Genomic DNA, 12,799 nt, shown 5'->3' on the forward strand with positions numbered 1-12,799 from the left:
CCTTATTTTCAGGTGTGGTTGTGTTCTTATATTTGAATAGCAATTGTATAAAGACTTAGTTGCTAGTGCATTTCATGTGATGAATACTAGGAGGAAGAGAAAGTCTTTGAAATATCCAGTTTTTAATTAAGTAAAATTGAGATGAATTATTAATGTACAAATGGACTGCAAGAGCTACTTCTAACTGTAATATTACCTGCTATATCGTTTGTTACAGCATATAGACAAACCTGTATTTGACTCTCCCTAACAAAGTGCAATTTGTTTTGGTTTTAAAATATTGTTATATTTACCTTCTTAGATTGATTTCTGACTTGATGTTTTAAAATGGCAAGTGTTTGCTGTAACAATCTTTTAGAAAATTAAGAAGTAACTTATGTTACTAACTTGTATATAATCCATGTATGTGCAATGGAAAATAAACCTTATAAACCTGTTTGTCTAAAAGTCTTGTGTTTTCTTTTGCTATTACTGGGTTTTTTTTTTTTTTTTTAGAGGAGGGGACTACAGTTAAATTGAAATTTAAAATTAATGCTTTTTGCTTGGAGTACTATTTTTAAAAGCGAGAAGATAAAACAGCATAGGTGATAGCTGAGAAATGAAATATAAACAGAGAAGCATGTTTTTCTGTTCATTTTTCATTTAAAGGCAATCTTTTGCTGTTTGCTTAAATTCTGGGTTGGTATTTCCACAATGCCTGCAATCAGAGTGGAGATCCAAAGCTGACTTAACACGTTGCTACTGTCTGAAATCCCTGTCCCAAGTATTTGTCAAATGATGTACGTAATCTAGAGTGTGCCGTCAGTCAGGCTGACCCAGCTGAGAGACGGGAGTGTTCACTACATGCAGGACTTTGCATTTCCCTTCGTTCACCTTCATGGCATTCTTGTCAGCCTGTGCCACTGAGCTTTGCCAGTTAATCCGGAGCTAGCTCAAATATCGCTAATACCGTTCTGTATTGTGCCATTTACAGTTTAAAACTGCTATTCTTGAAGGCAGATTCAATTTTTTTATATGATTGGGATCTTTGTAATGGCAACTTTTGTAGAGGAGAGCGCAGGATAAGATGTATCATTGTACCTGCTGTTTTGAAGCTGGCTGCAAGAAAAATTACGGGAGAGACAAAGCGGGAGTAACACTCAAAAAGAAGGCTGGAAAATTCTCCCCAAAATCGACTTCTAAGCTGCCATGACATGGGAACTGACTCGTCTTTCTGACAAAATTTTGAGCATTGATTTATCAGGAAAGTGGGAATGTTTAATAGAATATTTCCATATTTATTTGCAAAAAACCCAGCTCTTTAAACTGACTTTTAAATAATATGCACCATAGGCGTCCAAATCTTTTGTCTTAGGTTAACTTTGAGTCAAGAGGCTTTAGACTAATCTTATTTTTCATCCTTTAAAGGATCTTTTCTTATTATAGTGGGAGGATGCCTTACTGGTTTTGGAGCTATTCTACAGTTGTGAACATGCTATCATCCAGCTTCCTGCTATTGTGAATGTTTGGATCGAGATAAAATAATTTGTTTTAAAGGAAGTTTCTTAAATACACAATACTTTTTTTTTCTTCTCCATCTGCATTTGGCTTAATTTACAGTTTAGTCTCAGCGTAGGTGCATTATATAGAAAAAGAAAAGTATAATTGTTACTTTCCAAAAGCTGGACTTTTTAAATCCATTCTTGATGGTGCATGGCAGTCATGAACATCCAATAAAGCCTCACGTAGCTAGAGGTTAGATGCTCATGTATAAATTATATTTACATAGCGACACACTGGTGTAGAGGTAAGCAAGCTGGAAAACCCACTGGGAAAACTTTAGCTACAGACTGTCAGGATGTTGCAATTGTGTGCTTGCAATAAAAGTCAAATATATGTCAGGACAGGGTTACTAGTGCGGTCTTTGGAGCCCTGTATGACGCAAGATTCATGCTGAAGTTTTTAAGCGTATTTCCTACCTTTTCATGAGTGTACCATCCCTAATTTCCAAAAGTTAAACATGAAATGTTAATTTTTAAGTAAGCCTCACATTGTCTTCAACTTGTTTTCAAAATACAATTCAGTATTTTGAAATTCTGTGATCTCTGGTGTGTCCTTTAACAGAGACACCAGCAAATGAGGCTGCTGAAGGGGTGGTGGAGGTGGGGAGAAATAAATTTGTTCTTCTAGACAGGGGGTTTATATGATGATGCTGCATGCCTGTGTCCCTAATAACTTTTGAGCCTGTTGGATGGTGGAAGGAAATTTATTTCTATCAGTAGTGTGAAAATAAGCGTGGGGAAGGAGGGAGAAACTCGCCTGCACTGAGGGAAGGCTCCCACTATGTGCTCATGTCTTATTAAATGCCAGGCAGCTTGTATGGGAAGAAGACCTAAAACCCCCGAGTGCAGGAAAAGTTCCTGCTGGAACTTCTGCCCTCTTAGACAGAGTCAATAAAGCATGGAACACAAACCATAAAACTAGCTCTAGGAGCTGCTTGGGCTTTTTTCCTTTTTTGTTTTTTAAATAAAAAAGAGTATAATAAACAAACATGGCCATTGCTATAGTGAAGAAAACCACATTTCTAGCCCAGTGAATTCCAGAAAAATAGTGTAAAAATGACCTCACTGGACAATTATCTTTGCAAATATTTTTACAACTCTTTTTAAGAGAGAAAATGAATCCTAATGCTGTGATATGCTTTGTCACTGAAGCAGAAAAATCAAAGAAGTGCCACTGTCCTATGCCACTGTGTTTATTTGGTAGAGAGGGCTGCGTTGCTCACTCATGGGTCCCAAACATCCTCTGATGTTCAGCAGGTCTTTGCACGTGTAAGGCTATTGTCACCGGTTGATGTGTATGATCTGGGCTTGTACAGCGTGATAAAAGCTCCAAGTCTTCCTTCCTTCTCTAGTTGAAGTCTTGCAGCTTTAGTAAAGAGCCACAGGGCAAGCTTTTGCTGAAGGCCTGCAAGACCGAAAATGCAAGAGTTTGGTTATCTCATGCAAGGAGAAGCTGCGGGGTTACCTGAAGCAACGGGCACAGAGATGTTGCACTTGCAGAGGTGAAAAGTAGGGGCTGGTTTCATTTGTTTGAAGAAGATTGTTTCCAGCTGAATCAGTACCATGGAAGCCAACAGAGGTTTATCAGCCATCAACTGAGAGTAGCCTTGTCTGCTGGAAAGGTGGGTACATACTTTTGCTGGCATGAGTTGGGTGGGAGGATGGAAGTCCAACACACCTGTGTTAGCAGAAGCCTGTGGTTTAGAAATATTAGCAGAGCTGTAGTCTCACTGGCATTGTTTGTTCCAGTTGTAGGAGAGTGTTTTACTACTGTGGGGGAAGCAACATAGAAGAACCTATAGCGCCGTTGTCACACTAGGAGTTTTGCTGAAATACTATACACAAATGTTTTCACCTATTTAGGGTATTTCACTGCCATGCCTTGGTAAAGAATGTCATCATCTTAAGCGCACTCTTAACAAAAAGGAAAAAAACAAGATCACAGATATAATTCAGAGAAATGCCTATCTCTGTTCACTATAGGCTATGGTTGCTAATTTTCAACTGGTTTTCAGGTTGTTGGTTAAAGTTAATTTGATTCCTGAGAACTACTTCCAGTAGAAAGTATTCTGCTTCTTGTGGGCTTAGGAAATCTTGGAAGAGGAGGCATGGGAAACATCCTTGCTGGAGAGACAGCCAGCAGCAGGACAGGGTGTTGCCTATGCCAGAGCACGCTTTCTCACGCAGGCGAGAGGAAGCAGAACCTGGGACTGAGCTGGACGGGAAGGGAGGGATCACAACGGGGTCATTAATCTGTCTGTATAATTGCAAGCCAGAAGGTTGTAGTTTGTTTGTTTGTTGACCTTTATTTCACTACCAGTTGGCAGTGCCAACCGAAATGAACTGCCCTGCAGAGGGGGCGCAGGATGCCCCGCCACACCTGCAAGAATGTGTTTGGGGTTAGAAGCGCTTCACCTGCTGGGGACACATAGGATGGTACCTGTGTGACAAAGCACAGAGTGTGATGCAGCTGTGCATACAAAGGCATGTTTCATACCAACATCTGGAAACCTTCCACAAGCAAGGAAAGCTGTAGTGGGAGGAATTAGTTTTTCTGATGTTACTGCACTTGCACTAAGGCTTCATTTGATAAATAGCATCAGTCATAGATTTTATTTTTCAGTAGCCTGGTCCTCAATGCTAGCACAAATCAGTAAAATAGACATGACTCCGACAGTCGTTCTTACTTACAAAGAACTAGCAATGTATAAGGTCATGACACAGTTACAGTTATGATTTTCTATAAACAGGTAAATCCAATTATCTGAGTAAAAAGAGAAGAAAAGTCAGACTCAAGTCAAATACTTTGACCAATACAAAACCTCTCTAAACTGATCTCAAAGGGAGAGAACTAGAAGTATCCATGCAGCCTGGCTTGAGGTTTTGCATTTAAGTGTCTCATACGTGCAGACATTTCTCCATCCAGCAACAATAGTCATGGTGTCCTTTCAGATCCCACTAACAACTTGGTCAAACACTTTATTCATAGAGATTCCTGCCTTAAACTCATCACTGCAGTATCTGAGACTCCAGCAGTGCACTGCATAATGCTCTGAGAAATGCAAGTCACAGATGTGTATAAATGTGGAGTGAAAATACCATTTTTATTAATGATGTGTATATATAGAGGGAGGCTTTGAACTGTTACAATAGGCAACATATAACATACTTCTCTGTTTAGGGAGAGATGAGTTGAGGCTTGTCATGGTCCCTATGGATTTTACATCACTGTAGAAGTACTAACTTTTAGAAATGGTTTCTATCCTTCATATTTTGAACTGAGTCTTTATGTAGAATATAATGATATTAGGAGCCAGGCTCACCAACAAGGGGTACAACCAGCCAGTTTCACCCCATCACACCCGGAAACCGTTTCCAGCTCCAAAGGCAGAGCTGACGCCAGTGCAATTGCAAGGCAGCGTCACCAGGAGAGGTCATGCTGGGGAGTGGAAAAGGCCTGGTTCAAACCACGGCCTTAGTGTCCTTGAGGCACCCCTGAAGCAGGACCGTCACTTAAGTCTGTGTGTTGCTCCAGAAAAGTCCTTCTCAAGGCCTGTGGCCTGTAGGGCAGCAGCTGGAGAAGAGTTGGCCTCAGGGAGCCAAGGCAGGACTCTCGCCTCCTAACTCCTGCTAGCAGTTGTGCTGGGGCTTTGAAGAGGGAGAGCTGGGCTCCAAGGGACACTGATGGGGGGGGCTGGCGGCTGCTGCATGGTGCAAGGGATGTCCATGAACAGAAAAGGCTGTCTGGGAGAGGTTTTGCCCTCTCCCTGGTTAATTCTGCCGGTTACAGGCAGGGAAATGGGGTGTGATTCAGGTAGATGTTTTTATAATCTGTGACTTTTACAGCCAATGGGCTTTATTCAAGCAAAAATTCTGCCAGTATTTAGTAGTTGGCCTAATATCCAGAAGCTCCCAATTTAGTGGGCTTAGTGCACACATTTCTGTCTTGCATCTCCAGAAGAACTGACTTTATTATAATTGTAACTTAAGTGGTAGAGGTCTGTGATAATATAGAAATAAGCAGCTAGACCTGGTAGACCATGAGGTGCACTTAAGTCAAGTTTCCCCATCACAAATATTTCACAGAATCACAGAACCACACAGAATCACTAAGGTTGGAAAGGACCTTCAAGATCATCAAGTCCAACCGTTAATCCAGCGCCACCATGTACCCTAAACCATGTCCTGAAGCACCACATCCACACGTTTTTTGAACACTTGCAGAGATGGTGACTCCACCACCTCCTTGGGCAGCCTGTTCCAATGCTTGACCACCCTCTCGGTGAAGAATTTTTTCCTAATATCCAGTCTAAACCTCCCCTGGCGTAACTTGAGGCCATTTCCTCTCATCCTATCACTAGTTAGTTGGGAGAAGAGACCAACACCCTCGTTGCCACAAGCCCCTTTCAGGTAGTTGTAGAGAGCGATAAGGTCTCCTCTCAGCCTCCTCTTCTCCAGACTAAACAACCCCAGTTCCCTCAGCTGCTCCTCATAAGACTTGTGTTCCAGACCCCTCACCAGCTTTGTTTCATTTTTATGAAAACTAAAAAAGTAGCAAGCTTCTATCATACCTGAGCAGTAAGAGTCAAAATAGAAAGGCTTGGTTTAATTTTTGATGAAAGAATGACTTCTGTTCCCACTGGCAAGTATGATAAAACTATAGCAACAGTTTTAAGTGAAAATTAAGATAATAAAATTACTTAACATTGTATAGCAGCCGGAAACAATGAGTCAGGACTGCCTGAGTGGGCAATGTTTCACAGACTGCCATCTGTCTATGACCTACACTTCAAAAGCTGTTGTCGCAAGATGGTTAGAATAGTCACGTCAGATGAGAAATTATCATTAATACTTTATTTGACCTTGCAGTGTTTCCTTTGTTTCTTTTTTTTTCCCCAGTAAGAGCTGCTTTTCTTCTTTCCTTGTCATTTTATTCCAAAAGCCCAAAAGCTCCATTTGAAAGAAAACATTTTAAAATACATGATTAAAACATTCAAATGAGTATCTACCTCAAACAAGGGGGGATAAAGAGTGCAGCAATTTACATTTGCTTTTACACATGCATGTGCCTTTCTTCGACAGTACATACATACACGTTAAGTCTTCTTACTGCAGTTTAGATGTAGTTATTACATATGGGGCTCCAGGATGGAGGATTAAAGGTTATTTTAGCTTGATTCATTTGCTGCCTCCCTTCTTCTCCCTCCAGGTGTAACCTGAAGCATTCCAAGATTACATTTTGGTTAAACCTGCTTATGGAGGGGAGCCCTGAGTGCCTTGCTTGATAAAGAAGTGCATAAAATTTGATCTGAGAAGGTGCTCGGCACACTAACAATTTTAGAAAATTAGTATTTACACTAAGGCTGGTTGTCAGCTTTTTAAAAGGGTATAACGTTCCACAAGCACTAATGCACAGGGGGTTATGAGAGCAACACCAATTCTTTGCCTGTCATTTGGATGATCTAGGGCCTGGCTCTAACAGCATGTTAAAGCAGCTGTGAGGAAAGCTACCCAGAAGGGCGTGTTTCCTTCTTGCTGCCAGCTGGGAGGGTCTCCATTGGCTATGACCAAGTTTTCTGAGATGCTTTGCTCTCATTTTAAATTCTTCTGTGCTCTTAAAGCCAGTTGTGGGGAGAGGGCAATGGACTCATCTGTGGTTTAAGGTTTTAGCTTACTCTTCCAAGCTGGTAGATCTGCCTAGTTGTCTGTGGTTCAACTGTAGACGACACACAGTCCTAGACTCCGAACCGTCCACGGCATCTGGTATCATCTAATTAAAAGAAGTATATAAACGTGTTTAGAAGCAGGATAAAGTTACTGTCAAAGTTTTACTAGAATCATGATAAGGAATGTCTAAATCCCACTACAGTCTACAGCGCAAACATTTCATTTGGAGCTTGCATATTTTGATTTGCCTACAAAATCTTATTCTGTATTCACTTTAATTGACTGAATTCTAATTGTGAACCAGAAAAAATTGCCTGTTCACCTGTTTTTAAATAAGTTAATGAATATAAAGGAAAAGCCTGAACAAATTAATGAAGTGTATGAATCTTAAAAATACTAGTGAATTTTTATTGTATACAATAGCTGTACTCATGTTTTTTTTTTAAATCCAGAGCTTTGACAGAAATCTCACTAAAACTAGTTGCTTTATAGACAAATGATAAATATGTGCATGTACTAAGAGTCTTTACATACAAATGCTTGGTTTTTCTAAGAAGTTGTCATCATAAAAATCTGAAAATAAATGTGCTCATTTGCAGCAGTGATCTGCCTTCTAAATGTGGAGAGGCGATATTTTTAAGATCTGTGAATCAGGGCACTGGGGATTTGAAACTCATCGGCTTAAAATCCAGAAGACGCCCAAAGACTGGAGAATTTCTTACATTAAACATAATTGTAATGCACAGTGTTAAAAGCAGTATTTTAGCTAGGAATGTATGAATGTTAGATTGACAGATGGTCATAAAGGAGTGGTAATTTCTGTCTTGCTCTACATCTGTAAAATTATTAATTTGTGTATGTAGGTCTACGGTTTTTCCCACGTCATAGAGATGATGTATTGACTGCCCCCAGCTCGTTGAGTACCTGAAACATGAGAAGCACCCCGGCTGTCGTCTCTGGCGTGACTGAAGGGCCCTGGAGGCTCTCTAACGCCCAGGCTGCAGGTGCTCATTTTGTGAGGAAGCGGTGTTTACCACCTCGCCAAGACGTCCTTTCTCCCTCCGTCACCTGCTATCTACGGCTGAGACAGTCGGATGCCATCGCTCCTTCCCTTGCTGCGTCCTCAGCTTTGATTCACTTCAGCTGTAAAACCGAGTCTGGGAGAGCGGGAGACGCTACGGTGAATGGGGCGACTGCCCTGGTATCTGCCAGCGGCGAGGCCCTGCCGCCCTCCCGCCGCTACCCCAGGGAGCTGAGCCCCGCCCTGCCCGCGACCACCGCCCTCGCGCCGCGGGGCGCGCCCTCGCTCCAGTCGCCGGGCGGCACGAAGCGGAGCCGACTCCTATTGGCCATTGCGGAGAAAGAACCGCGTTCATTGGCTGAGCGGCTGGCGCGGGCAGCTTCTTCTTCCGGGTTCCGAGAGGCGCCGAGCCGGTCTGTGTTTCGGGGGTGCGGTCGCCGCTCCTCGCCGGCGGGTGGGGTGGGGGTGCGGCAGCCGGCCCGGAAGTGACGGCAGAGCGGCTGGCGGTGACGGAGTTTTCCCGCGGTTTGGGCGGGGGGGAGGGCCGCGGCGCGGCAGACCGGCCGCCCGTCGTTACTGCCGCCCGCGGCGGGCGCTCGAACGGCGGAGCCCAACGGCCGCCCGCGCGCGGGCCGCCATGCCGCCCAAGCTCCCCCGCAGGGCAGGCGCCGCCGCCAGGAGCCAGCGCGCCAGCCCCGACAGCGGCTCCGCGCCGCCCGCCGCCCACCGGTAAGCGCGGCCCGGGCCCGGGCCTGTCCTGCGCCGACCGGGAGCCGCCGCGGCGGGACGGGCTAGGGGAGCTGTCGGGCTGCCCGGTGGCTGGAGGTGGCGGGCCCGGGGGCTCGGCTTGTGCCTCTTCCCGGTCTCTTCTGTGTCATCCCGGGGCGCCCTTCAGCAGCTGGTGGTCCGGTATATCGCCAGTGTGTTGCACGGAGCCCGCGAATGATGTCTTTTTCTTTTCCTAGGCTGGAAATCGGCGAAGCTGACTTCGTTGCGCTGTGTGACGCTCTGAAAGCGTCGGAGAGCGTGAGGGAGAAAGCGTGGAAGACGTACGAGAGCTTATCGGCTGTGGATGGAGCTCTGGTGAGTACCTGCTGCCTGTAACTCACCCCTCTATTGTGGTGTCCGCCCTCTGCCCGAGCTGAAATGTTAAACCGTAATTTTGCTGGCCGAGTGTCTTGCAACCAAGGCTTGTGCGGTACGACTTTGGTTTTTTCCAAGTGCAGTTAGACTGAAGTTGGAGGTTGCCATGTGCCAGTTTATGCAAACTGGTTTCTAGATATCTCCGTTTTTTGTTAATGTTTTCCAATAAAGGTATGGACTCAAGAATTCTTTTAAGTTACTAATAAAGGACAGTAGAAAACAACACCATATGATCAGCTAATTCTTCAAACTGCAAGTTATTTCAAATTTGTCCGAGTCAGCTTTATACGGGTCATCTCATCATGTGTTTCTATGTATTTCTTCCCACGGCACCCTTTATGAGGCTGCAGAAAGGGTCTGGAGGAGGTTATTGCAGAGAAAGAGATGTTTATATATTAAAATTTTTTCCCACTCCATAGTGTTAATCCGTATGTAGTTATCGTTGAGGTATTTCCGTTCAAAGTTAGTCATTGGGCATGTATAAACAGATTAAAATGCTATGCCCTTTCCTGACTTTTTTTTTCTTTCTCAGTGTATTACTGCTGTCTCAACAAGCTGACTTAGAGAACAGCTACAATACAATTAAATGACTGAAGCTTTGTTATACAGACCTGAATTAGATTAAAAATACATAGCTGGGGTATTTTATTCACACTGTGTGGACTAGCATCTGTGTATTTGTTTTGACTTTTGCTTACTCTTCTGCAGCTGGAGCTGACCTGCCACAGCTCTCCTGTCACTACTAATACCATATTGTGGTTTTTTAAACTGCAGTATGGGTGTACCAGCTCTTGAAGCATTTGAGTTTCACAGCACAGTACAGTAACAGTGTGGGGCAGAGACTGTGTACAGCTGTTTCAGTAACAGATACAATTTCTGGCTGTGATGTTCCCAGGCAACATTTACTTAAAAGCATAGTCACTCCTCTGTATGAACTGCAATAGTAGTCAGTTCTAATGAGTGAAGAAACTGAGGCAGATTTCAGTATGATTCTGCAAATTTCACTTACAGGTGAAATTTTCTTTTCACTGATCATTACATAGCAGTGGCTAGATAAGACACAGGGTGTTTGCAGCCCTTCCTTTCAGCACTTGAAGATGACTTCCTGTGCCTTTTCAGAACAGGGCAATGACTAGATCTTCATTATGACGTAGCTAACATTTATTGTCTTGCAACTGAAGTGCAACTGAGGCCCTATCCTGACATCCTTTCAACATACAGGAAAAAGACTTGGATTGAACCACAATGTAATGCAGGCCTTTTCCTCAAACTTTCTGATCTATCAGCAAGGTGTTGAAATGAGGAAGCTGGCAAGTGTGTACCTCCACAGGGACCTCGCAGGCACTGGAGCTGCTACTTCTAGCTGAGACCAGTGCAGGCTTCATTTGAATGTGAAGCCAAGAAAATTAACAGCTTGGCTAATTGCTGCTTCTCTTTCCAAGTCAAGCTGTTATCATGGGGAGCTAGGTCTTCTCAGGGTGACTCTGGTTCAGGTTGCAGGGACTCAGGAGGAGGCTCTATTTAAATACCCATTCCTTTCTCCCCTCTGGTAAAGGTAATGAGTTGGAGGGGCTGTCCCAGGGTTTGTCCTGCAAGCACCAGCTATGTATGTTTTAACCAACATGGTTCAGTGCTAACCTGTGCATTTCTGAACTGGGCCAGAAGCAGCTGCTTATGTAGAAGCTTTCTGTTCTCAAGCAAAAAGGGAGATAGCAGGACACCAGCTGAGACAAATACCTACCAGAACACTTCTGTTTAACCCTCTAGTTGGTTTGACTTGAAGAAGCTTAAATCATCAGACCACTGACAGCAATAGAAGTAGCATGTAATGATCCCATTCCCAAGCCTTTTACAGAGCGTAAAGACCTGAAACCTTACTTTCACTGGCACACTGGCCTTGTGCTTTGTGGTTGATCTCAGAATTGCGCCTGTCAAGCCTGAGAGGATGTGGAAGGGACTTGCAATGCTAACTAGGAAGCAGTGTGGCCCACACATAAGGTACTGTGGTAACTGGCAGAGATTCAAGATGCAGATGTGGGCACCTGCTCTATCCTTGCTCAACGAATATTTAGTGACTTAAAGTGAAAACATCTATAAGTACTGTCCTTTTTGGGTCATTTAGGTTGCATGTAATCATGTGGAAAGAGACTCTGCAAACAACGTGTATGCAGCTTAGAAGTATAAAGCAATTATTTTTTGCACATGCACACAAAAGATTGCTAGGATGTAGTGACCTGTTGGCCTAAGATGTTCCTGCACTCCAGTGAGACACCTAAATAGTCTTTGCTGGCCAGGCAGGCATCAGTCAGGAGGAGAAAGGTTGGTATCCGCTGCTCCCTGGAATGAATCCTGTGCGCCAGCACTCGCTGAAGCCGCTGGCACCACCAAAACTGGCGGACTCGCTGCTTTTTTCCTTTAGGGTGTCACATCTTTCCACATGGATCATTGAGTCTTTGAGCTACTTATGATCCTATTTCTCTCTGAAATATTACCTTTCTTACCTTGCATAGCTCTGCACTGTAGCTTTTCTTACAGTGCTTTCAACTTAATCTGTTTCTGCAGCAATTTGATGGGTGGACTGTTCAGAGAACACTTGCAGAGAGATATTGTTCAAAGCACTAGAGCTGTCTGTTAAATATGGTGGTAAAGTTTTCCTCTGACAGCCAGAGTTTAATTACACTCTTCTACAATAAAATCGTAACTTGAGATCTCTGAGACAAAACCCCAAACACTGGTTCCAGAAATGTCATACTGAATCATCACCGTTGGTATATGGTGTGAAGGAAGGTATCTGATGCATGACCAGGAAGATGTTTTATTTTAAAGTTCTTTTTAATCTGGTGAACTCCTGCACAAGTTTATTGTAAACATGGAAGTGTATATATAAATAAGAGCTTTTGCATTAGTGTCATACAGAGATTTTTATTCTCTCTATCACTCCTCTTGTTTACCAAATCAAGCTACCTAGCTAAACAAAATATTTGTTTTAGAATTGTAGTTTTTACTGTCTTCATTTCAAAACTCTTATGCACTGAGAGTTGTTGACTTAGAAAATTGGCTCTGATGCTTGCTTCTCTTGTACTCTTTTTTTTTTGTAACTGTTCTGAAATCTGTATTATGAATCAATAGTAATTGATTCATAGTAGATGAATACACAGATTCTAGGAAAACTCTAGATGGAGTAAATAAACTTAGTGGAATTACTAATGTGCTTTGGTGAGCAGCATGTGATTGTTGGTGTAAGAAAGACTAGGAGAGCTCCTGGAAGCCATACTAGTACTGCTAGGAAAACGTTCAGGGTGTTTATGTTCTGCTACTGTTTGTTTTGGTAAAGAACAACAAAATGAAAATCTGAAGTAGAATATTGGGTAACGTAAGCAGGAAAAAGAAACTTTGGTGAATTGTTGCTTAATATATTGGAAAGAAC

At 43.1% G+C, this 12,799-nt stretch overlaps 1 protein-coding gene across 1 annotated transcript in view; it reads left to right on the plus strand.

The window, feature by feature from the left end:
* Positions 1 to 8,866: 8,866 nt before the first annotated feature.
* Positions 8,867 to 12,799, plus strand: part of RB1 (RB transcriptional corepressor 1) — a gene marked incomplete at its 5' end in the record, with an annotated part of 88,214 nt that continues 84,281 nt past the window's right edge. Inside the window, 2 exons of the mRNA XM_082001229.1 lie at positions 8,867 to 8,958; positions 9,195 to 9,312. Of these exons, the coding sequence (XP_081857355.1) occupies positions 8,867 to 8,958; positions 9,195 to 9,312 (210 nt within the window). The remainder of the gene's footprint in view (positions 8,959 to 9,194; positions 9,313 to 12,799) is intronic.

This window comes from Phaethon aethereus (genome assembly GCF_964289735.1).
Source record: "Phaethon aethereus genome assembly, chromosome: 1".
In the NCBI taxonomy this organism is placed as follows: Eukaryota; Metazoa; Chordata; class Aves; order Phaethontiformes; family Phaethontidae; genus Phaethon; species Phaethon aethereus.